Source organism: Acanthochromis polyacanthus, chromosome 16 (genome assembly GCF_021347895.1).
Source record: "Acanthochromis polyacanthus isolate Apoly-LR-REF ecotype Palm Island chromosome 16, KAUST_Apoly_ChrSc, whole genome shotgun sequence".
Classification (NCBI taxonomy): Eukaryota; Metazoa; Chordata; class Actinopteri; family Pomacentridae; genus Acanthochromis; species Acanthochromis polyacanthus.
Genome location: NC_067128.1, coordinates 22,217,493 through 22,240,294, shown reverse-complemented (window position 1 = coordinate 22,240,294; position 22,802 = coordinate 22,217,493). Strand labels below are relative to the sequence as shown.

The 22,802-nt window shown below is 40.9% G+C and overlaps 3 protein-coding genes across 4 annotated transcripts in view; 2 read left to right on the top strand and 1 right to left on the bottom strand.

Annotated features, from left to right (window-relative positions):
• Positions 1–5,970, top strand: part of susd6 (sushi domain containing 6) — a 43,611-nt gene extending 37,641 nt beyond the window's left edge. For both annotated transcript variants that reach the window (XM_051960924.1, XM_051960925.1), the window contains exons 4-7: positions 36–230; positions 1,092–1,230; positions 2,197–2,669; positions 3,551–5,970. In XM_051960924.1, the coding sequence (XP_051816884.1) occupies positions 36–230; positions 1,092–1,230; positions 2,197–2,669; positions 3,551–3,576 (833 nt within the window). In that variant the 3' untranslated portion in view covers positions 3,577–5,970. The remainder of the gene's footprint in view (positions 1–35; positions 231–1,091; positions 1,231–2,196; positions 2,670–3,550) is intronic.
• A 3,746-nt stretch (positions 5,971–9,716) lies between these two features.
• srsf5b (serine and arginine rich splicing factor 5b) lies at positions 9,717–20,462 on the top strand. Its single transcript, XM_051937042.1, has 9 exons — positions 9,717–9,858; positions 10,125–10,271; positions 10,480–10,531; positions 11,656–11,726; positions 11,808–11,921; positions 14,154–14,226; positions 15,563–15,636; positions 15,798–15,905; positions 18,958–20,462. Exons 2-9 carry the CDS (start codon positions 10,147–10,149, stop codon positions 19,265–19,267), a joined length of 927 nt encoding a protein of 308 aa, XP_051793002.1. The 5' UTR covers positions 9,717–9,858; positions 10,125–10,146; the 3' UTR covers positions 19,268–20,462.
• Positions 20,204–22,802, bottom strand: part of slc10a1 (solute carrier family 10 member 1) — a 33,952-nt gene continuing 31,353 nt past the window's right edge. Inside the window, exon 8 of the mRNA XM_022204321.2 lies at positions 20,204–20,840. Within this exon, the coding sequence (XP_022060013.1) occupies positions 20,779–20,840 (62 nt within the window). The 3' untranslated portion in view covers positions 20,204–20,778. The remainder of the gene's footprint in view (positions 20,841–22,802) is intronic.

Sequence of the window (22,802 nt, the reverse complement as noted above, 5' to 3'; positions counted from 1 at the left end):
ATCTATTAAATCTTAATCGCTCCTGTCACCTCTAGTGTGTTCACCCCCTACCGAACCAGAGAATGGGGGCTACCGCTGTCACCCGTCTCCCTGCCACCGTCTCACCCAGAAGACAGTCATCGAGTACTTCTGTGATGAGGGTTATGCTCTGAAGGGAGACTACAAGTTCCTCACTTGCCAGAACGGCGAGTGGGATGGTCCTATGCAGATTAGCTGCCGACTCACACAAGGTCTGTCATCTAACCTCTGTGCATTATGTCTTTGTGAGCCAGCCCGGTCTCACGGGGATTCGTGAAACTGTCACGTCAGTTTTTGTTTCGGTTTCGTGCGCACCAACACGATGTCATCATGTTTTTCGTGCCGCTCACCACGAGCGAAACCCGCTGTGGTAATCACATCTGAAAGTGGTTTATACCGGCGGATTCATGACGATCTAAGCTGTCCATCGGCGTTTGCGGCCACCGCTGCGGCCGCCACTTCGGCCGCCGGACATTCTTTAAATTCCTATGCAAATTTGGCGGATTCATGACGATTTAAGCTGTCCATCGGCGTTTGCGGCCGCCAGACATCCGGCCACAGTAGCGGCCGCGGCGGCGGCCGCAAACGCCGATGGACAGCTTAAATCGTCATGAATCCGCCGGTATAAACCACTTTCAGATGTGATCCGGCCGCATTAGTGGCCGGATGTCCGGCGGCCGCAATGGCGGCCGCGGCGGCGGCTGCAAACGCCGATGGACAGCTTAGATCGTCATGAATCCGCCAAATTTGCATAGGAATTTAAAGAATGTCTGGCGGCTGAAGCGGCGGCCGCGGTGGCGGCCGCAAACGCCGATGGACAGCTTAGATCGTCATGAATCCGCCGGTATAAACCACTTTCAGATGTGATTACCACAGCGGGTTTCGCTCGTGGTGAGCGGCACGAAAAACATGACGACATCGTGTTGGTGCGCACGAAACCGAAACAAAAACTGACGTGACAGTTTCACGAATCCCCGTGAGACCGTGTTGTGTGAGCAGACACAACTTCATGCAGGAAATCTAGAATTCATGAACCACATTCTCACTCCCTCTCTGTCATCTGTGTCCCTCAGACAAGGAGCCAAGCTCTCCGCTGGGTATACCAGCTCTGTCTATTGTGGCTTCTACAGCTAGTTCTGTGGCACTCATCCTGCTTTTAGTGGTGTTGTTTGTCCTTGTACAGCCAAAACTCAAGTCCTTCCATCACAACAGGTAAGATATATACACATTTCTGTAGTCTACAGTATATGCTAAATCCTCTGAATTCAAATTCTAACTCTAGATCCTGAATTTTATTTAAATCATCAAAACAACGGATGAACACATGGTGCAATTGTTAACGAGTATGATTAGTGCTGACGCAATTGGTAACCTTTGCCTTATGCCAGCAGTTATTTTTACCGTTGAGGAAAAGTCCACATACTCCATCTTCACTCAATTATGTACTTACTACAATAAATTTGAGTTGCAGTTACATGCATACAATTGTTGTTGCATGGCCTTTCTAGATGTGTTTAAAATGGAAGAGTGTATTTTTTGAGCCAAATGACAAAGCTGATGTCCAACTTGCAGAACATCTCTGATCCTTTGACTGCTTATCTGCTTGTCCTAATGGACTTCATTGTAAAGTTGTTCTTAGGGAAGTTAACCCCACATCAAACAATAGGACATTACAGTCTAATTATTTGACACCACATTTGCCCTGTGCTTTTGTTACAAAGAGATGATCCTCTGTGTTTGATTTCTTTTCTTTTACACAGAAACTCTTGAAGGCTTTGCTTCTAACTAGGTCACAAAGTAACTCAAAGAATTTAGCAAATCATTCTTTTCATGGACACACCTATTATTCAGAGGTTTGGTTGTTCACGTATGACCTGTTTTACAAGTTGGCATTTCTTGAATGCCTAAGAATTACAACTAAAGGCCTGAAATAGAATTAATGCCATCGTATAATTAACAGCCACTGTGATGGCTCTCACAAAAAATGTCAGGACAATTCGATCTAACTCTCATTAGCATTCTTGTTGATTGCAGTGGGACTGCGACCTCGTGCAACCTGCTATAAAAGGATTGTACAGTTAACACTAATCACCTCCACTTAGAGGTTTTGCAGCAGCACGCAACAAATGACTTTCAAACTAAATCTAAAGCTGGTTTCTTTCTCTCTCGGTTCATCAGGAGAGAGCAAGGAGTGTCAGGCCAGTCCAGCTCCATCATGGTAGAGGGTGTCCAGGTGACACTGCCCTCTTATGAAGAGGCTGTATATGGAAGCAGTGGACCCTGTGGTGCTTCTGATCCTCCTCCTTCTCCATCACCTCCTCCAGCTCCTCCAGAGTCTCGAGTCCCAATCGTGCTCTCTGAGGGGCTTCCTCAGGGGGCTACAGGAGGCCAAGGCTCCAGCCGGACCCGCCACCACAGAGACTTAGACTTCTGTTTCCCATCCACCTCCTCATCCTTGTCCTCCCGCCATCACGCAGAGACCGTGCTGGTTCATCAGGCCCCCTCTTCCTCTTCCTCCTCTTCGTCATCATCATGGGCAAGAGAGCACCCTGGGGGTGCATGTGCAGGCCCTCTACCACTCCGTAGAGACTCTGAGAGCAGCGACCAGCACAGTCTGCTTTCTGTCACCTCTACGGATGAATTTTCTGATGGTAAGAGGAGATGGATAGATAGACAGATAGATACACACGTGGACAAAATTGTTGGTACCCCTCAGTTAAAGAAGGAAAAACCCACAATTCTCACTGAAATCACTTGAAACTCACAAAAGTAACAATAAATAAAAATTTATTGAAAATTAAATAATCATTTTCATTAGTTTGTTTTTTTAAATAATTATGTTAATCAACAATTCAAAAGTGATGGCTGATTTTGATAATTTAATTTTCAATAAATTTTTATTTATTGTTACTTTTGTGAGTTTCAAGTGATTTCAGTGAGAATTGTGGGTTTTTCCTTCTTTAACTGAGGGGTACCAACAATTTTGTCCACGTGTGTAGATGACTAATATCAATTTGAGAGTTATGAATGTTGTATAATGCTACCTCTTCTTTTTACAGAAACACATACAATTCACCAGATTAATTATTCTGGCTCTATTACAAGCTACAAACTCATTCACACTCATTAGTCAAAACTACACAATGATCAAATAATACTTTTAATAGAAATATCACCCCAATTTGAGTGTTGTGTGTTGTATGGGCTCAGTAACATCTTGAGACGTTTAGTAAAGATATTTTTTAAGGAAAAATGTCTACACTTAGTTTGGTAATTAACCACATACAAATAACTAGATCATTTCAATTTAACATGTACCATGGATACAGTGGTAAAACAACAGGAAATGTTTAGATGCTGCCGACATTTGACGGAAGCATACCTAATACATGTCTGTGACATTTATTTATTTGACATGTAAAATCAGTGTATATATAGTGTGATGAATTGCTTGACTGTTTGGTGGATTAGGAGCAGCACCAAGAATGAAGCCAGAGCACTTTTTTAATATGCCTCTTCTATTCTCCTGCAGATATTCCTCTGTTGAAGGAAGCATGAAGCCTGCTGACCTGCTATCAGCATCAGCAGCATTGCCCCTCTCTGTCTGTCTCTCATTGCTGGCCAGAACTGACTGTGGCTGTCAGCCTACTTCCCCAACTCCCCCAACTCCCCCCAAGCAGCCAGCAGAGACAAGACTAGAACTATGCCCATTCCCCATTGCAACTTCCTCTGCCATTGCTACCCATGCAGAGCAAAGCCAACAACCAATACAGAACCATAAGCAATGATGGAGCACCACAGGACCCAGCTACTGGATCAAACTAAAGACAAGGCAGACAACATGGTGCCAGCTCAATATAAATCCTGTAGATCCTGTGTATATGAGTAAAACGTACTACGTAAAGGCTATGTATTACCATACACTTGCCTCTACCCAGGTGTAGTCCTCTATATTACCATTGCTTACAGAGGCTTCTTTGGAGAAAGCTTTAGGATTCGAGACATTGACTCTGTCTGGGATCACTGCGAAACAAACAAAAAAAACTTGTGAATTTCGCTCCTGATGCTGTGGCGCTCAGAATCAGAATCGTCTTCCCGCTGTACTTGAAAAGTTGTGAGTGATGCCTGAGTTTTTGCGGCCCTCTGTGAATGCTGCATGTTGTTTTCAGTTATTGCTGTCACAGCATGGTGGCCCACTCTGAATGAAGCATGAAGCCTCCTCTCTCTCTCTCTCTCTCTCTCTCTCTCTCTCTCTCTCTCTCTCTCTCCCTCTCTCCCTCTCTCTCCCTCTCTCTCTGTTTCTCTCTCTCGTTATCTGTGTATCCGGTTGGCATCTAGCATATGGATTAGTAGGAGTGACAACCACTTTACAAAAGCTAAAAGCAGAGTGCACCATGTCACGACTATAAAAAGACCTGCTTCTTTCTTTTTTGTTGCCAGCTGCACCTAGTATCTGGAAGGTGCTCGTTCTGTTGCATGAGTGGGATTGATTGGTGTTTTGGTTCCAAGACTGTGCTACACAGCTTAACTGAATGAGGAAAGGGAGACATAATGTCACACTTCGTCTGAGCTAAGGAGAGAGTTGTTGTTGAACATGGGGATTGGGCACGTGAGTAAAATTTAAGGTTAAGTTCAGTTTTCTTCCCACTGTATTTATTGTTCAGTGTGTGGCTCAGTTTGCTTTGAATTTCTAAATCTGAGTGCATGTGTGTGTACCATTGTGTGTCAGCAAGGCAGGAGATGACGTGTCCTCATATGGTAGGCCTTGATACAGCCCTTTCCTGATTTGCCTCTCTCTTGATCAGATCACGGTGTTCCAGTAATTCACCACAGGAACATAGCCTTCCAACTCTAAAAAACATCACATGAGCAAATCAACGTCACTTCATGTATTGAGTACATTACACAACAAGCGTATTATTCATCTGCTCTCAAGCAAGACTACATTTTATTTTCTGCTGAATGGCTGTATAACACAAGTCTCCTTAGAGGAAGTGGCTCAAGCCCAGCTTCACAATGAACTAGAGACTCCCCACTTTTGTGCATTATTGACATAAACTGCAACTGGTTGCAGTGAAATAATAAAGGTTTTGTGATAAAGCACCCTACCCCTGTCACATACACTCACTCACCCCTGTTATGCCTAGTGCAAATCTAAGAGAGAATCATGTTATATTCTGTTAGAAGTCATCCCGTGTTGTTATTGCCACTTGAAAAGCTTTGCTGGTTGAGCTGGTCACCCTGGAAACAGCATGACTCAGATGGATCCTGAGAATTACTTTTTAGGCTTAACTGCTGAGAAAAAAAACACATAATAACCTGTCTAAATTTCTGTTCTAAATTTTATTTGGCATTTGTGGTCTGTCATTGTCAACGGCTACATTATTAACACAAACAACATGTTGCCTTAGACTTGTTTTTGTTTTGTTTTTGATGTATAATCTTAAGCCTCTGCATTGGTTGCTTTACAATATTGCAACATGTTCTGTTTTCCCAATGGCCTTACTCTGTTCTTTTCTATTCTATGCATAAAACGGTCTTTGTGTATTTATCAGTGAGTTTACTTTTGCTGTGGACACGACTAAACGAATGTCCATTCCTAGCTTTTCCAGCTGCTGTCATGATGATGATGATGATGATGATGATGATGAACCTATAAGCATCTATATTTCACTAGTCTTTGGTTTCTCTTTTACTACAAGACTTTAAAATATAATGGGACTGAAAAAACGAAATTAATTTTAGAAGCACTGTTGTACGGTGTTACTTCCCTAAAAAGAACAGGTTACAAAGTACACATCTCAATTCTTAGTTTCAATGCTTTCAGCTTCGGTTTTTCCTCTGTACATGGCAGTGGGTGTGAAGATAGTAATTTAATATTTGTATAAAGTTTAATTTAATTTTACAGTGTGTATATAACTTTCTAATTAAAGCTTTCTTTTGAATGTGGAAGATGATGTGTCATTTTTCCACAACCACGTACTGGTACTCCTCCCTACTGCTGTGTAATTCTTGAAAAATATTGATCTTACTGATACACATTTTCATGTAAAGATATTTTCTGCACCTGCCAACCATGGCAATGTGTATCACCTTGTGTTAGTCAAAAGAATATGATTCATTTTCCTGCGGATTAGCCACTTAAAGGCTTGGACCTTGTTTTGCACATGGATATCCCACTTCAGTTTAAATGATTGCAAAAGCGTGCAATACTTACAAAGTTACTTGTAGTGCACCAAAGGTGTGGCTGCTGTGAAACACTTGTGTTGGGTAGAACTACATCTGCCCCACCAATTTAAAGATCAAAAGTCATATTTTTACGCAATAAAAGTACATATATTCTTGGTCAAAGGTCATTGTAGTTATCTTGTTTTAAAACTGCTTCATAACAGTTTCCTGAATTATGCCACTGTGTTCGATTAGACTGCAGACTGGTTGGCTTGAGGAACTAAACCCCCTGCAGATTATTCTGTCCTTTGCAGGGGACAGAGCTAAGAGGTGGCCACTGCCACCACAGACTGAAGTCTGAGTGTCTCATGCTTCCAGAACTGGACTTCCATCTGGTAAATAAAAATTTTCTGTCAGAAATGTTTTGCACAACCATTTCTCTACAGCTATTGTTCCCATACAGGTGCATTTTAACAGTGCAGCCACCCCCAATTCAACCACATACAACTAAGTAGCTCTGACCAACCAGAAAATGTTTCCACTGATTTTAAAGTAACTCAGACATTTTTTAATGTCACTGAAAGGTGTATAAACACTAAAACATGCATGTGTTTTTATATGTAAATAATCTGTTTGTGTTTTCATTCACTAAAGTGTGTGATTTAGGCTTAGCTGTGGGTTTAGTAGTTCTTGCATAGACTCTTACAGATGGTAGGGATGAAACCAACTTTAAAGAGACAAACTAAACAATCAAACTAAACAATGCAAGACTGACCCAGAACCTGCAGCCAAAACAAGAAACTAAAGGTTGGTTGGACATACACGACTCACAATAAGTTAGGGATATTGTGAGGTCCTCGGTGGTATTCACACATAAGGCATTTGTTTTACTTCAGTGATTTTGGGGATAGGGAGGCAATTGTATTAGGGTGCTAGACACACCTCAGTTTGTGTTTTTCATGTAATGGTCTCACTGTGTACAGAGCGCCTTACATATTGGGGCCAATACAAAAAAACCCCAACCCTTTTCAAAGTAGCATTAATTTCAACATTCTGCAGGTATAAAAAGCTGGTATTGTCAGTAAGTCATTCCCACTTCATCATTCAAGCAGCCATTTACACACGATGTCACTTAACGGACGAGCAGCGCCACCTGGCTATAGCGCGCCTTCAGATCAGTAACAGGCGGTCAGATGTTGCTCGTGAACTTGGTGCGTCTCAAAGTGTCTTCAGCAGACTTGCAGCAAGACGCACAACTACTGGCAGTGTTGGTGACAGACCTAAGAGTGGAGCCCTGCGAGTGATGGACCGCAATGATGACCAGTACCTAAGGACCTATGCACTCAGACACTGTTATGCAACTGCCACACAACTGCAGGCCTGTTTACGAGAAGTGAGGGGTACTAGGTTTTCCACACAAATCATTTGCAACTGACTCCACCGCTTTGGCTTGAATGCCAGACGACCATTGTAGGTGACTCCACTGACACCAAGACACCGCCATGACCGTTTGCAGTGGGCACAATAACATGTGATCTGGACAATGCAACAGTGGTCTACCGTCCTGTTCACTGACGAGTGTGGGGTCACCTTGCACAAAAATGATGGTCGCCAGCGTTGCTGGAGAAGACGAGGTGAGTGATACACTGAGGTCAACGTGGTCCCCAGGGTTCGCTTTGGTGGAGGAGGTGCAACAGTCTGGCCAGGCATCACCAGTCAGCGCAAAACAGATTTGGTGATTGTAGATGGCTTAGTCACTGCATGTTCTTATCTCAGAGACATCATACAATACATCATCATCATCCCAAAATTCTGCCAGCACACCACCAACTTTCTGTTCATGGATGATAATGCTCCACCACAGGGTGCTAGAATTGTCATAGGTCGACTTCAGGAAGTCAGAGTGCCTCATATGGTATGGCCAGCAATGTCCCCTGACCTTAACCCCATAGAGCACGTGTGGGACCAGCTGAAGCAGCGACTGGATGCTCGTACCCCACCCTCACGTGACCTGGCAGAACTGCGTGAAGCACTTGTGGAGGAGTGGAACGCATTGCCTCAGAACAACATCGTGAGGGTAGTTAGGAGCATGAGACGTTACAGTCAAGCTGTCATTGCTGCAAATGGTGGAAACACCCACTACTGACTTTGTCAATTTTGGTTATTTGGGCTATCTTTGTTTTTGTCTAAATTGTTGGGGTAATAAATATTACACTAATGAAAATGGTACTTCTTCTCATTCATTAATAGTCATATAAAAGGAACTATTACTTATTTCATTAAAATTCAGACCAAATAAGAAAAGCACTCATGTAAATGACAATATCCTTAACTTACTGTGAGTAGTGTATATATCCTCTTAAGACCCAAGCTTTGGTTGGGCTTGGTTTTTAGATTTCTTCAAGTTATTTGAGATGAGGAGTAAGCAATAAATATAATAATCGGATAATATTTAATGTGACCACTAGATGTCACTCAGACTCTAAAGAGAAAATACAATAATTACAGTATATACAATTTGTACAGTAATTATAACCGTAACAGCAGATTGTTATATTGGATTTTAAATACCATCTACATTTGTTTGTGCCACTCACTCGTATCATCTGCTAATGCTGCAGACAAGACTGGCCTCCATGAAACTCACATTTTTATGATTATTGTAGCTGGAAACGGCTGATTTTTTAATGGAATATCTACATAAGGGGGCTGCTCAGTGGAGTAGTGGTTAGCACTATCGCCTTGCAGCAAGAACATCCCTGGTTCGAATCCCGGGGTGGGCCTGGGATCTTTCTGCATGGAGTTTGCATGTTCTCCCTGAGCATGCGTGGGTTCTCTCCGGGCACTCCGGCTTCCTCCCACAGTCCAAAAAATATGCTGAGGTTAATTGAGTACTCTAAATTGCCCGTAGGTGTGAATGCGAGTGTGATTGTTTGTCTATGTATGTAGCCCTGCGACAGACTGGCGACCTGTCCTGGGTGTCCCCTGTCTTCGCCCGAGTCAGCTGGGATAGGCTCCAGCACCCCCCGCGAACATAGTGAGGATAAAGCGGTGTAAAGAGGATGGATGGATGGATCTACATAGGGGCACAGAGGCCCATTTCAAGCAACCATTGCTGTGCTCTGATGGCACATTGTGCTAGCTAATTGTGTTGAAAGGCTAATTGATAATTAGAAAACCCTTGTGCAATTAGGTTAGCACATGAATAAAAGTATGACTTTTCATGAAGTTCTCATGTACTTCTACAGAGCAGTCTTGTCTGCAGCATTAGCAGATGATAAGAGTGAGTGGCACAAAAATATAAATATAATTTTAAATATAGTATAACAATCTAAAATCTGTCTGACTCCACTGATCTTTTGTCCTGCTGTTACGGTTATGATTACTGTACAAACTGTATATGCTTTAACTATTACATTTTCTCTTTAGTGTCTGAGTGACACCTAGTTGTCACATTTAGAAACTGCATCAATCAAAACTTCGGCGTATTGATGACGCTCCAATCGGACACGACTCGCCATAATGGCTTTTTCCGTTCTCTCCCAGCGTCACGTCACGTGGGCTTTCTTCAAGTCCCCTCCCTGACGCAGCACAGGCTCCATTTTGTTTGATTCTGGAGTTTGTAGCACTGTCGACAGCCTGCAAGAAAATTACCACCACAATCCATCGAAGGTATGTGTTCAGCGAGTTATATTACTTATAGCTTCAATGTGCACCATTTAGCATTGTTAAATTTAGCGCTGTCTACCGTGTACAAGCATCATTGTTTAAATTAGCTTGCAACGCGGCTTAGTCATGTTCGCTGTCCAGGCCTCATAGCTTGCTAGCTAGCACGCTACCGTACCGAAACGACAGATAGGTCAAGTCACATAAATGATGCGTATTTGTAAGCAGCTTGGCTAAATCTCAGAGAATAACGCCAAGTGTGTTGTTTGTAGCCGATAGCGCATCACCATCGCCATGAGTGGATGTCGTATTTTCATCGGCCGGCTCAGCCCGTCGGCCAGAGAGAAGGATGTGGAGAGGTTCTTCAAAGGATACGGCCGCATCCGAGATATTGACCTCAAGAGAGGCTTCGTTTTGTGGTGAGTCACGTCAGTGGAAAATGGGTCAAGACATTGAACGGCACTGTAATGTGCCGATAAGGTCGCACATCTCTGCATTCAAGTATAAAATACTGCATGCTTCACTTTACAGAGAGATTCTGTCCATTATTATGTATAACCACAACGTTTACAGTCTCTCTCTCGTTTGCTGACGCCACACATAAATACACCAGTGTGATATTTGTAGGCCAATGCAAATCCAGAAAAGATTAAGTAAAGTGCTACTAGAACGGATCTGTGTATACCAAATCCACCAATATATCTATCAAAATTATCCAATGCTTGTCTGATTTACCCACTAGAGCTGCTACGATTTTTTTAAAAATTGTCAGCTGTTTTAAGTAGATATATTAAAGGTCTAAATTCTCAATTTCCAGCGTCTTCAATGTGTTTCTGTTTGTCTCCTCCTCAGTGATTGTAAACTGATAATCTTTGGTTGTAAACAAAACAAGATATTTGAGGACATTATCTTGGCCTTCGAGAAACGCTGATCAACATGTTCCACCATCTTCTGATGTTTTAAAGCCAGTGCTGCGTAATCGAGAAAGTATTGAGAAAAATTACCAGGAAATGAAATCAAAGTGAAAATACATACATGCATTTTTGTTTGCCCTTTTTTTTTTACACTTAAATTGCCTTGTAGATTGAGTTTTTAAAGAGGATTAATTCTACCCTCTTTTTGAAGCCCCACACTTGTTAATGTCACCAAATGAATAATGAGGATGTATGAATTATCTAATTTATAGAAATTATTGTCACCCTTTCTGTGACAGTCACAAATTGAGCTCAGGTGCATTTCTGTGTGCTTTGATAAACGTGATTGAAATATCTATAAGACTGTCGTCGGGTGTAATATAGAACTGGAATATGGAAGCACAGTAATTCTGACTTGCTGTGTTATTCTGAAGCTAAGAAAGAAATGATGTACTGCTGTACTCTAAGTAAAACGATTGACTGATTGTTTTTTTTGCACTGATTCCAATTACTCGTATTCAAGGAGGTCTGAGTAAATATTTGAATCTAATGTACACTTACAGTAAAATGAAAGATTGAGAAATAACACGAAACTCCCAAGGCAAATCTTTGGTGAAAAGCTCTCTTGCAATTATACACATGTAAAATATAATAAATGGTAAATGCATTTCAACTTTAATCCTTCAGTGTTGGTAAGATAAGATAGACTTTATTAATCTCACAAAGGAGAAATTTAGGTATTAGGTACCAATCAGATACTGCTGTAGGCAAGACCACAGTTTGGGGACTGCAGATACAGATAGGCAGTGGAAATTGGTAATAAAATGACAAAACTGATATTTGGCAAAAGGCTGTATGTAGAAGCTTTTGTGTATTTGTTTTGCTGTAGGAGTTTGATGACCCCAGAGATGCTGAAGATGCTGTATATGAACTCGATGGCAAAGAGCTGTGCAATGAAAGGTATGGAATTTTCATTGTGATACACATGATGCACAGCAAGTCCAATTTGTGAAAATATTCACTTGTTCTCTGTAATATCAGGGTGACCATTGAGCATGCTCGTGTGCGTCTGCGAGGTGGTCGTGGCAGAGGTGGTGGCGGTGGAGGAGGACGCTTCTCTGACCGCTATGGCCGAGGCTCCCAGAACAGTCGGAGGTAAACCTTTCACTCCAACCCGTAGATTATGTAGTGGTTCACTGGCTTTATGATGGCATGTAGTTTCATTTGACATTTTAACACAGAAGAAACACATGCAGATTAATAGCTCTCCAAGGACACTCTCTAAACAGGCTCAGTGTGACATTCATAATAGTCATTATGGGGGTCTGACCCAGTATACTTACAGGCATGTTATTTGGTCGCGGATCCGCGAAAATTCGCGTATCGAGGTATCCATTTTGAGACCCAACGTGAATCGCCCAATTCGATGAGAAAAAAAATATAGGGTGTAAGGGGTATAGGGTTGGATCGCACGTAGTTGTCAACAGTGCGCTGGCAAAAGCCACGAGTTGGAAACAACGATTGGAGAGCATTATCGAAAGTTAGATGTAGCTGGGAAAGCGAGGTGCATGGTGTGCGACGATGAGACAAAATACAGCGACAGAGGATGCCAAGCGCTGATAGACCACATGAAAACAAAAAATCATGCCAGGAAATTGTACGAAAAGCGCTCTAACCACCAAATGCCCAGCAATTTTTTCACCCAGCGGAGGGAAGAGACGCGACAACAGGACCAAACATATGGGATCAGTAGTGGTGTACTTGCAACCATAGACATAATAAAGAGTAGACACCGCTTGGGGGTGCTGCGCAGCGAGAAATACGGCCGCCCTCTTGGTCCGGTCACCTGCTCCACTCAGCGCTGTTTGACAGCGCATTTAACCATCTTAACTCTGAATATTAAACTGATTTTTCACGCGTTTTTATTTTTATTTTTTGCTGCAAATGTCATACATGTAAGCTATGATACAGGACAAATGGTTTGGCGTATTTTAATATCTCATAGCGGGATTAACAGTAATAGAATATTCCTGATATTAAGCTCGACTGTAGACAGGTATTTTGCAAACACTGTAACACACACACACACTAATATATGTTAGAGAAGCAGATAATGGCAGTAAAGTCAATTATTTTAATAATTTGAAGAGACAATATATGATTACGGCTACATATACATATATAACACAAAATCTGACTAATGAGATGACACATATTTCTAGATAAAACATAGATAGAAGTTATATATCAGAGAAAATGAATATATATAAATCATAGATGGAGTATTAATATAAATCAATATATCAGAGAAAATTATTATATAAATCATATATAGACTTCAATATAATTCATACATATATATTAAAAAAGATATATCAGAAAATGATAATATAGATATATATTGTTTTATATAGAAATGTGTTCATTAGTCAGTATTATGTATATATAGCGTAATCATATATTGTCTCTTCAAATTATTAAAATAATTGACTTTACTGCCATTATCTGCTTCTCTAACATATTAGTGTGTGTGTGTTTACAGTGTTTGCAAAATACCTGTCTACAGTCGAGCTTAATATCAGAATATTCTATTACCTATTATTATTATCTATTATTCCCGCTATGAATATTAAAATACGCTGAACCATTTGTCTGTATCATGTATGATGTTTGCAGCAAAAAAAATAAAAATAAAAACGCCGTGAAATCAGTTTAATATTCAGAGTTAAGATAGATTAAATGCGCTGTCAAACAGCGCTGAGTGGAGCGGCTGACCGGACCAAGATGGCGACCCCACCGCTCGTCAGCCCCAATAGGCAGTAAGCGGTTGATGCGGCGTCTACTTCTTATTATGTCTATGCTTGCAACAACCCAGTGGCATTACCCCACAAGTTCCTCAACAGAAGAGGCTCACTCCCATGGTCGATCGGAAAGCACACATAGTGATGACTTCATGTGGCTCATTAAAATTTGAATCCAGTATAATATTTGGTTTCATCACATTAACATGACTTTGTGCTGTTTTTGGGGGGTGCCTAGAAGGTCCCATACAGACATTTTTTTAAGCCTTCATGTTTAAAGAATTCTAGGTATCAGAGTTCACCAGAATGCACCATTTCAGCCTTTAAATTTCAAAGGTTTCCTCCCCCCGGCTCGGTCGCTACGCTCCCTCACTTCCAAGGATTCACTTATTTGGTCATTTCCCAATGACATGCCTGTACTTAAGATGTATTCATTGGCCTGCCACCTAGTTTGCCTTACTTAAAATATAACACGCTGAAAGTGTTAATTCCATTCAAAGACCTATTGCTCGGAGTCGGCATGTGTATCTCATCACAATGTTATGGTTCATTTGATTGAGTTGTTTTTCAATTTTGCTTTTGTCAGTCGAAACCCTCCTCCAATGCGCACTGAGAATCGTCTGATTGTGGAGAATTTGTCCTCTCGTGTCAGCTGGCAGGTTAGTATTGCGACATGTTTTTTTCTATATACAACAAGCCTCTAAAAGCTGCAACATCACAAATGTTACATCCAGCTGTCTGCCACCAACACTATACACATACAGTTGTAGAATTGATGCTAAAAATTAACACAGAGACTTTGTTTCTCAAATCAAATCAGCAATAATAACTTATCTCATTATGTGTCAATAATTAGTCCAAATTGTTCTTTCAAAGTCATTGCTCTTGTTTTTCTGCATCAGATGCAGTTAATTAATGACTCAAAGAGCACTAACAACAACAAACACTTAATTTGTTCCTGTTTTTTTTTAAATTTTAACCAATTCTTCACCCCTTTATTTGCCAGCCTGACTGTTGTGTCATATGGAAGAGCTCGCTTATGGTGGAGTTAACCCCTTCTGGGTCCTTCTGTCTGGGTTGAGCCTGTGGTGTCAGCCAGTCTGTCCTACTCCTAGTTGATGCCTGCTGGTCATGTGAGCGCTCGCTCCACACTAGAGGCGCTGGCGGCCCCTTCGCTCGCTCGCAACGCCTGGTGTGTGGTTGAGAGCGAGAGAGAGGAACAGAGAGTTGGCAGAGAGAAAGCAGAGGAAAGAGCGAGAGTCGATGGTGATGGTGGTGGCGTATTGATCGATGGTTCGTTAATTTGAGGGGCTTCGATCGATCGATATCCCCCCTCCCCTCCCCCCTCTGGTGTTCCCGCACATCGTGAGCGAGAGAGTGTGAATTCCTCCCAGGTGCCCATGGATATAATCTGCTGTTATCCCGGTTATGGTGGGCTCGGAGAGCCTGCGGCCCACCCCAAAGGTTTTCGCTCTCAGGTAGTAGTTTCCTCTCTTCCACCCTGTTCACTCTCTTTACTGAGGTGGGGTGCCGAGGCAGGGGCGGTCCCGGCGCGGAGCCCTGTGCCCTTCTTGCCAGGGAAAATGGGGCTCTGAGTGCCAAATGCTGCCCAGGCGGCGCCACTGCAGTTCAGTTCATGCAGATGGTGTTCATCTCTCTGTAGTTGTAATGAGCAGTGTGTCCAAGGATCTCAAAACTGTTGCAAAAACTCTGCTTGTTCAGAAGTAGCACCTGTTAGAGTTGGTTCATATCTAAATTGGCACACATTGTACTTTTTCTCTAAGGTTTTGTATTTTATAAAAGACATATAGTTGAAGGACTGGCTGGTAGAACAGACTGAGGTTCTTGGACTCATTCTCCTTATCTGCAGTAGTCTGTATAGTCCTCTCAGAGAATCTAACCATCTCTCTTTTGGGTAAATCAGTCCTGTTTATGTCTCAGCCTGTGCTTGTTTTCTGAGCCTCTCCATAAATTGACCGAAGTTTACATATGTAGGACCTGAAAGATTTCATGAGACAAGCTGGGGAGGTGACATTCGCAGACGCACATCGTCCCAAGCTCAACGAAGGGTAAGATCGTTATCTCTGTTGACATTAACTGGCTGATTATTATCACAGCATGAAGTATGCTTTCTGTGCTATAATAAGTCTGTGTTTGTAACTTGAGGACAATTGCCATCCAAATTGTGACACTAAAAGCATGAGATTTGATCTAATGTCATGTTTTCCAGGGTGGTTGAGTTTGCCTCTTACAGTGATCTGAAAAATGCCCTTGAGAAACTGTCTGGAAAGGAAATCAATGGCAGGAAAATCAAGCTCATTGAAGCAGCCAAGAAGAGGTGTGTTGTCTGCTGAAAACTCCATTCACTAGAAATAACATCAGTACATATGAAAGAAGTCTGTTTTAGCTGATGCGCTCATTTGATGATGATTGCACAATTCCCACTGACACAGCAGTTTTTTCTACCAAAGAGTGTGTCGTTTTAATTCATTCAGTATTACACACGTGGACAAAATTGTTGGTACCCCTCAGTTAAAGAAGGAAAAACCCACAATTCTCACTGAAATCACTTGAAACTCACAAAAGTAACAATAAATAAAAATTTATTGAAAATGAAATTATCAAAATCAGCCATCACTTTTGAATTGTTGATTAACATAATTATTTAAAAAAACAAACTAATGAAATAGGGCTGGACAAAAATGATGGTACCCATAACTTAATATTTTGTTGCACAACCTTTTGAGGCAATCACTGCAATTAAACGATTTCTGTATTTGTCAATGAGCGTTCTGCAGCTGTCAACAGGTATTTTGGCCCACTCCTCATGAGCAAACAGCTCCAGTTGTCTCAGGTTTGATGGGTGTCTTCTCCAAATGGCATGTTTCAGCTCCTTCCACATATGTTCAATGGGATTCAGATCTGGGCTCATAGAAGGCCACTTTAGAATAGTCCAACGCTTTTCTCTCAGCCATTCTTGGGTGTTTTTGGCTGTGTGTTTTGGATGGTTGTCCTGTTGGAAGACCCATGACCTGCGACTGAGACCAAGCTTTCTGACACTAGGCAGCACATTTCTCTCCAGAATGCCTTGATAGTCTTCAGATTTCATCGTACCTTGCACACTTTCAAGACACCCTGTGCCAGATGCAGCAAAGCAGCCCCAAAACATTACTGAGCCTCCTCCATGTTTCACCGTAGGGACAGTGTTCTTTTCTTCGTATGCTTGGTTTTTGAGTCTATGAACATAGAGTTGATGTGCCTTACCAAAAAGCTCCAGTTTGGTCTCATCTGTCCAAAGGACATTCTCCCAGAAGCTTTGTGGCTTGTCAACATGCATTTTTGCAAATTCCAGTCTCGCTTTTTTATGAGTTTTTTTCAGCAGTGGTGTCCTCCTTGGTCGTCTCCCATGAAGTCCACTTTGGCTCAAACAACGACGAATGGTGCGATCTGACACTGATGTACCTTGGCCTTGGAGTTCACCTTTAATTTCTTTGGAGGTTGCTCTGGGCTCTTTGGATACAATTCCAACGATCCGTCTCTTCAATTTGTCATCAATTTTCCTCTTGCGGCCACGTCCAGGGAGGTTGGCTACTGTCCCGTGGGTCTTGAACTTCTGAATAATATGAGCCACTGTTGTCACAGGAACTTCAAGCTGTTTAGAGATGGTCTTATAGCCTTTACCTTTAAGATGTTTGTCTATCATTTTTTTTCGGATGTCCTGGGACAATTCTCTCCTTCGCTTTCTGTTGTCCATGTTCAGTGTGGTACACACCTTTTCACCAAACAGCAGGGTGACTACTTGTCTCCCTTTAAATAGGCAGACTGACTGATTATGAGTTTGGAAACACCTGTGATGTCAATTAAATGACACACCTGAGTTAATCATGTCACTCTGGTCAAATAGTTTTCAATCTTTTATAGAGGTACCATCATTTTTGTCCAGACCTGTTTCATTACTTTGTTTTTTTAAATAATTATGTTAATCAACAATTCAAAAGTAATGGCTGTTTTTGATTATTTAATTTTCAATAAATTTTTATTTATTGTTACTTTTGTGAGTTTCAAGTGATTTCAGTGAGAATTGTGGGTTTTTCCTTCTTTAACTGAGGGGTACCAACAATTTTGTCCACGTGTGTACATGCTGTATAAGAAGTGCATTAGCTGGATGAGAATTCACAAGATTATTTAGAAGACTAACAGTAATCTGTGATTTTTTTATTTTTTTTAAATCCAGGATTAGTTCAAAGAGATATATATATAAAAACTGCAGAGGATTGTCAAGGCACAGATGTTTATAGTTTGGGTCATAACCTCACAGATTTTGTACAATGGCAACTTAAAATGTGCTCTTCAGTTCTGTGTTGTTAATGCTAAGCAGAAGAGCACAGTCCTCGGTCGATTGGTCAGGTCATGGTAGCATCCAGCAGGAAGTTCTGGGCTTCTAATAATCATATGTCACCAGCCAGACTGCAACACTTGCTTACTTTTATGCAAATTACTTAAGTGTTATATTCAGCTGTGCTTTCTAAGAGAACTAAATTACGACATGGCTGATACTGCGAAAGGAAATGAGATGTTAACCTTCTGAATTCCAAGTAGTTTATGGGAGCTTCTTCCTCACATTTTTATTCACTGTGGGCTCATTTTTCACTGCAATTTTTCACTGCAATTTAAAATTCTGCACCTCTATGGAAACAGAACAGCCAAACCTAGAAAAACGAACTCCAGTATGTATTTTGTACAGTATGTCACAGTCTGAATGCCATAAATCATTAAAAAATAAAACCAAAGGTGAATTTGTTTGTTCATTAATTTTACAAAAATGTTAAATACTACTGGGGAAATGGTGACTTTACATAATTGTAGGTATTTAACTATTTTTAATTTCTTTGGATACTTAAGTCTCCTATCTGCTCTGTTTAAACTCATCCTGCATTTCTGCTGGAACTAACATGGTAACAGTTACTTGAATCAGAAAAATAATTCTGAAATAATGGATTACAGAATTTTGAAAGATTGTTTACTTTATTGGTTAAGACTTTTGTAAAAAAAAAAAAAAAAAATTACAGTAGGTTAAGCTTTTTGCAATTGTTGTACAGATAGAGATTTGAAAGAAATTCAACTGCAGATTAATGATTTTTTTATTTTTATCAAATAATTCTCAATAAATGACAAAAAATTCCAACAAATGCTCATTTAAATTCCCAAAATCCGAAGTGGAGTTTTTAAAATCAAGAAAAACATGAACTCCTCACGTATGGAAAAACTGCAACCAACAAAATACTTATTTTTGCTTTAATCATCACCTAAATGGTTACTTTATGACTGATAGATGTTACTGAAATAAATGTATATATTTATCTTAATTTTTTTTTCCCTGGTTTTCCCAGATCAAGAAGTCGTTCACGATCTGAGAGCTCCTCCCGCTCGCGGTCCCGTTCCCGTGGTCGCTCTCCATCTCGCTCCCCCAGACGATCCCGTAGCCCCGCCAAGGCCCACAACCGTTCTCGCTCCCGCAGCGGCTCCCCTGCTGGTGGGACCTCCTCCCCCAAATCAAAGGAGCCGGTCAAACGCTCCTCCAAGACGAGTAAGTCTGCCACTCCACCCTCCCCTCCACCTGCTCAGAGAGCCTCTGTCTCCCGTTCACGCTCCCGCTCTCGTTCCCGCTCTCGTTCGCTTTCTACTGACAGCCAGCGCTAACAGCTGTGTTTAGCTAATTGGGAATGAACAGTGGAAGCAACTGGTTTCATCAGTAGACTCAGCTTGGATGAGTTGGCCACTGGAGCTCCCATCTTCCTGTGACCTCCACTGAAAGCGGAGACGAAAGTTTTCCTTGAGTACACTTTGTTTTTCCCCTGTCTGGATTTTTCTCATGACTGTCTTTTAAGTGTTTTTTTTTTTTTTTTTGACATCTACAGAAATACATTATCAGACATGAACAGTGATATTCAGTCCTGTATTTTCATGAAAATAATTAACTTGGATAACTCCCAGTTTATCCATCCTGTTAGGTTTCTGATGAAGCAATGCAGCAGCATTGCTTTTTCTCACACAACAGCTGAGTGAACCAGCGCCAGGATCACTGTCACTATAAATTAATCTCTGCTCTCTGATAAACTTCAGACAGGGATTCCGTGTTTTCCAATAGTACTAGGATAATTTTGACAAATAGTGTGACCACTTTCTTTACTCTTTCTGTGATACTTTTGCTTGTTGGTGGGAGAATTGTCATGTTTTTGTCCTTATCGCTCGTTTTCCAAGCCTTTTCTCCATGTGTTCTTACCTACTGTACCTACCACGGCTGGTGTGTGTCTATCTATTACTTGGGATGCTTGCATGTGCTTTTGTTAGATCGAAATTTAGCATCTTGTTATTGAACATATTTTATTTGTGCTTAAAGCCCAAATATAAAGCACCATTATTACTATTGACAGTCTGTATCAAGAACATCAGTGGACAAATATAGTTTCAGCAGGTAAACAGCTCTACAGTAATTTAATTTCATGTGTCTACATTCTTGCAGTTACCATTGAACTTTTCTTTTATTGAGAAATGTAACAACATTTGATGATAGTCAACAATTTAAATTTGCTGTTTTGCAATGGTGTTTCCTACAGAATGCAGTTTATTCCAGCATTGCGATGTTTTACTTTTTTGAAATTTAATTTTATTTAGGAGTTTGTGTTCTGATTGCAGACTTCTGTTTATATGTAATTCCAAGAATACATGTTGGTACTGTGACTGATGTTACTGTGGTTCAAATGAACATGTAAACAAAAGTTTGGAAAAACACATTTTTGTACATGAGGATTTTATTTTCAGTGAAAAAATATGATGGATGTTTGTATGATGTAGGAAGACAGTAGATTTAACCAATAAAACAATTTTAACTAAACCATGATTCCATAAATTTTGTGCTCGTTACATGTTAGTAATGAAATTACTAAATTACTAAAATTAATGGATACATTCTGAATATAGGTAATAGTCAGCATCTCAAAAATGACTTGGCAAAGAGTGGTTTCACATCGTTTTCATTTGTTTCAGGTAGCTCAGGTGACCTCGTAGTCGACTGCAAGCTTTTTCTGCTCAGTCTAGAGTAAAGTCTGTATATAATGTGGTCTGCAGTCTCTGAAACATTCTGACTGAAGACATGAGTTGTTCTTTGTTTTTTAATAGAACATGTATGAGCTGTGTTTGAGGACCATCCATCATACAGTCCCTGCAGAAGAATCTTTCAGAGTTTCTCCAGTGGTTGCCAGCTTGTACGTTTCTGTGGGATAGACAGATGCATCACAAATAAGAACAAAAATCAGATGTGAAAGTCTCCAATTTAGTTTGGTAGCTATGAAGGTTTTTAAACTATTCACCTTTGTGAATGACAAACTTTTTTTATATATTCTTTTTCCTTAAAGGTTATTTTTGGCTCCATTTGGCATTTATTACACAGCTCTAAGTACACTGTTTTGATAGTTTAGAGCAGGAGTCCTCAAATAAAAATCTTGAAGGTCCACAATTGTTTTTTTCCATACAAGCATGGGTCCATTTATTAATGTGGGTCAAGTACAAGGCAGGTCGAAGGTCATAAAGGTGGTTTTCTTTTGTCCAAACAAAAATACAATGCACATTCTGATTAAATAAAAATAAATTAACAGAACATTTTCTTCACTTAAAATAAAAATACACAAAAAATTGTGCAAGTACAATGTTTACACATGTACACTAAATAATTGACAAGATGTCATTAAGGTGCAAACAACTATTGACAGTACATTTTGTAACTGTGAAACACTGCTCAATGAGAGAAACGGCATTTGGGGTTTGAAGCCATGGCTTTGAACTTTGGCACAAATGGTGTGATGGCCATGCGGAGACACTGATGCAAGTGTTCATTAGTAAGTCTACTGTGGTACTTGGTTTTTCTCAATGTTCTTTATGTTTGGCCAACACCCATGACACTCTGAGTGAGCACTCCGTTGCAATTTGTTGTTGTGTCATAGATTTAACATTAACCTTGCTTGACTCTTGATATGACTGCTTCAACCTGTTAATTTCTCGCCTTCTCAGTTCAGATTTAGGAGGAAACTTCTCTTCACAAGAGCTGTGCTCTTTAACATAATGGCATTTCACATTTTCACTTTTTATCAGAGCAACCGTCTTTAAGCATATTAAGCACATAGGTTTGGTACTTGCAGGTGGTAAAATTGACGCATATTTGTCGGTCCATTCCTCATTGAAACGGCGATTTTCATTGTCCACTTTTCTTCTCTTGGTCAACTTTGAGCATGCCATTTTGTTAGATTCGGTCTTCTACTGGTGGCATGTAAACAAACAGAGTGCAAAGGGCCGGGTACGACTCGTGTTTCACACTGCTGCAGTCCGTCCAGTCTTGCTAGCAGCATGCAGGCTCTCTCAGCCAGTCAGCGCATCGTTGTCATAGAGATGACAGCCCATAATATCCTGTCACCCAGGCAACAGCCAATCAGCGCTGTCTCCCAAAGCACACACTTTCTCTCACACACACACACACACACACACACACACACACACACACACACACACACACACACACACACACACACACAGCGCGCAGAGTGCATGCAGTGATTGAATACAACAGAAGTGGGAACATGAGAGATATTTGACTAAAAACAGAATTTAGAGATAGAATAGTAGCGCATAACGATAGATTGGCGATTAATACAAATAATATATGTAAAAAAAAAAGTGTTTTTTTTTCATTTTTTTTGTTGAAAAGTGCAATTTGCCCCGGTCCGCAGCGAGGTAAATTTGAAGGGATTTACATCCAAATCTGGTTAACTGTGTAGGAATTAGGCTTGTCAAAAATATTGATACTTCGGTACTTACTCGATCCTAAACATTGTAAACGGATACGATACTACCTTGCCATAGTATCGATACTATCGATACTCTGCTCCTATGGGAGACGCCAGTGTTTACAAAGAGTGACGTCACGAAGTCACGTGATTACCGCGCTGGTTGGCAAGAGGAACCAGAGGAACAATGGCTGACGATAACAATGCAAACTATCCTTCCGTGAAATTGTCCGATTATGCTCAATCCTTATCACCTGAGGCCCGACAAAGATGCGCGAGTAAGCTGAGATGTCAGGGAAACACTAAAACCTTGCCAGATCCCTACAATTTGAAGACTGGGTGGGTTGACGATCCTTCATTGTGGCCGGACATTTCCTTCACCGACATTTATTTTTCCT

Excerpts from the sequence above, each read along its gene's own strand:
- srsf5b (XM_051937042.1), top strand. The coding sequence starts at position 10,147 with ATGAGTGGATGTCGTATTTTCATCGGCCGGCTCAGCCCGTCGGCCAGA. Across the intron at positions 15,637-15,797 it reads CGTCCCAAGCTCAACGAAGG|GGTGGTTGAGTTTGCCTCTT; the intron begins GTAAGATCGTTA and ends CATGTTTTCCAG. Across the intron at positions 15,906-18,957 it reads ATTGAAGCAGCCAAGAAGAG|ATCAAGAAGTCGTTCACGAT; the intron begins GTGTGTTGTCTG and ends TGGTTTTCCCAG.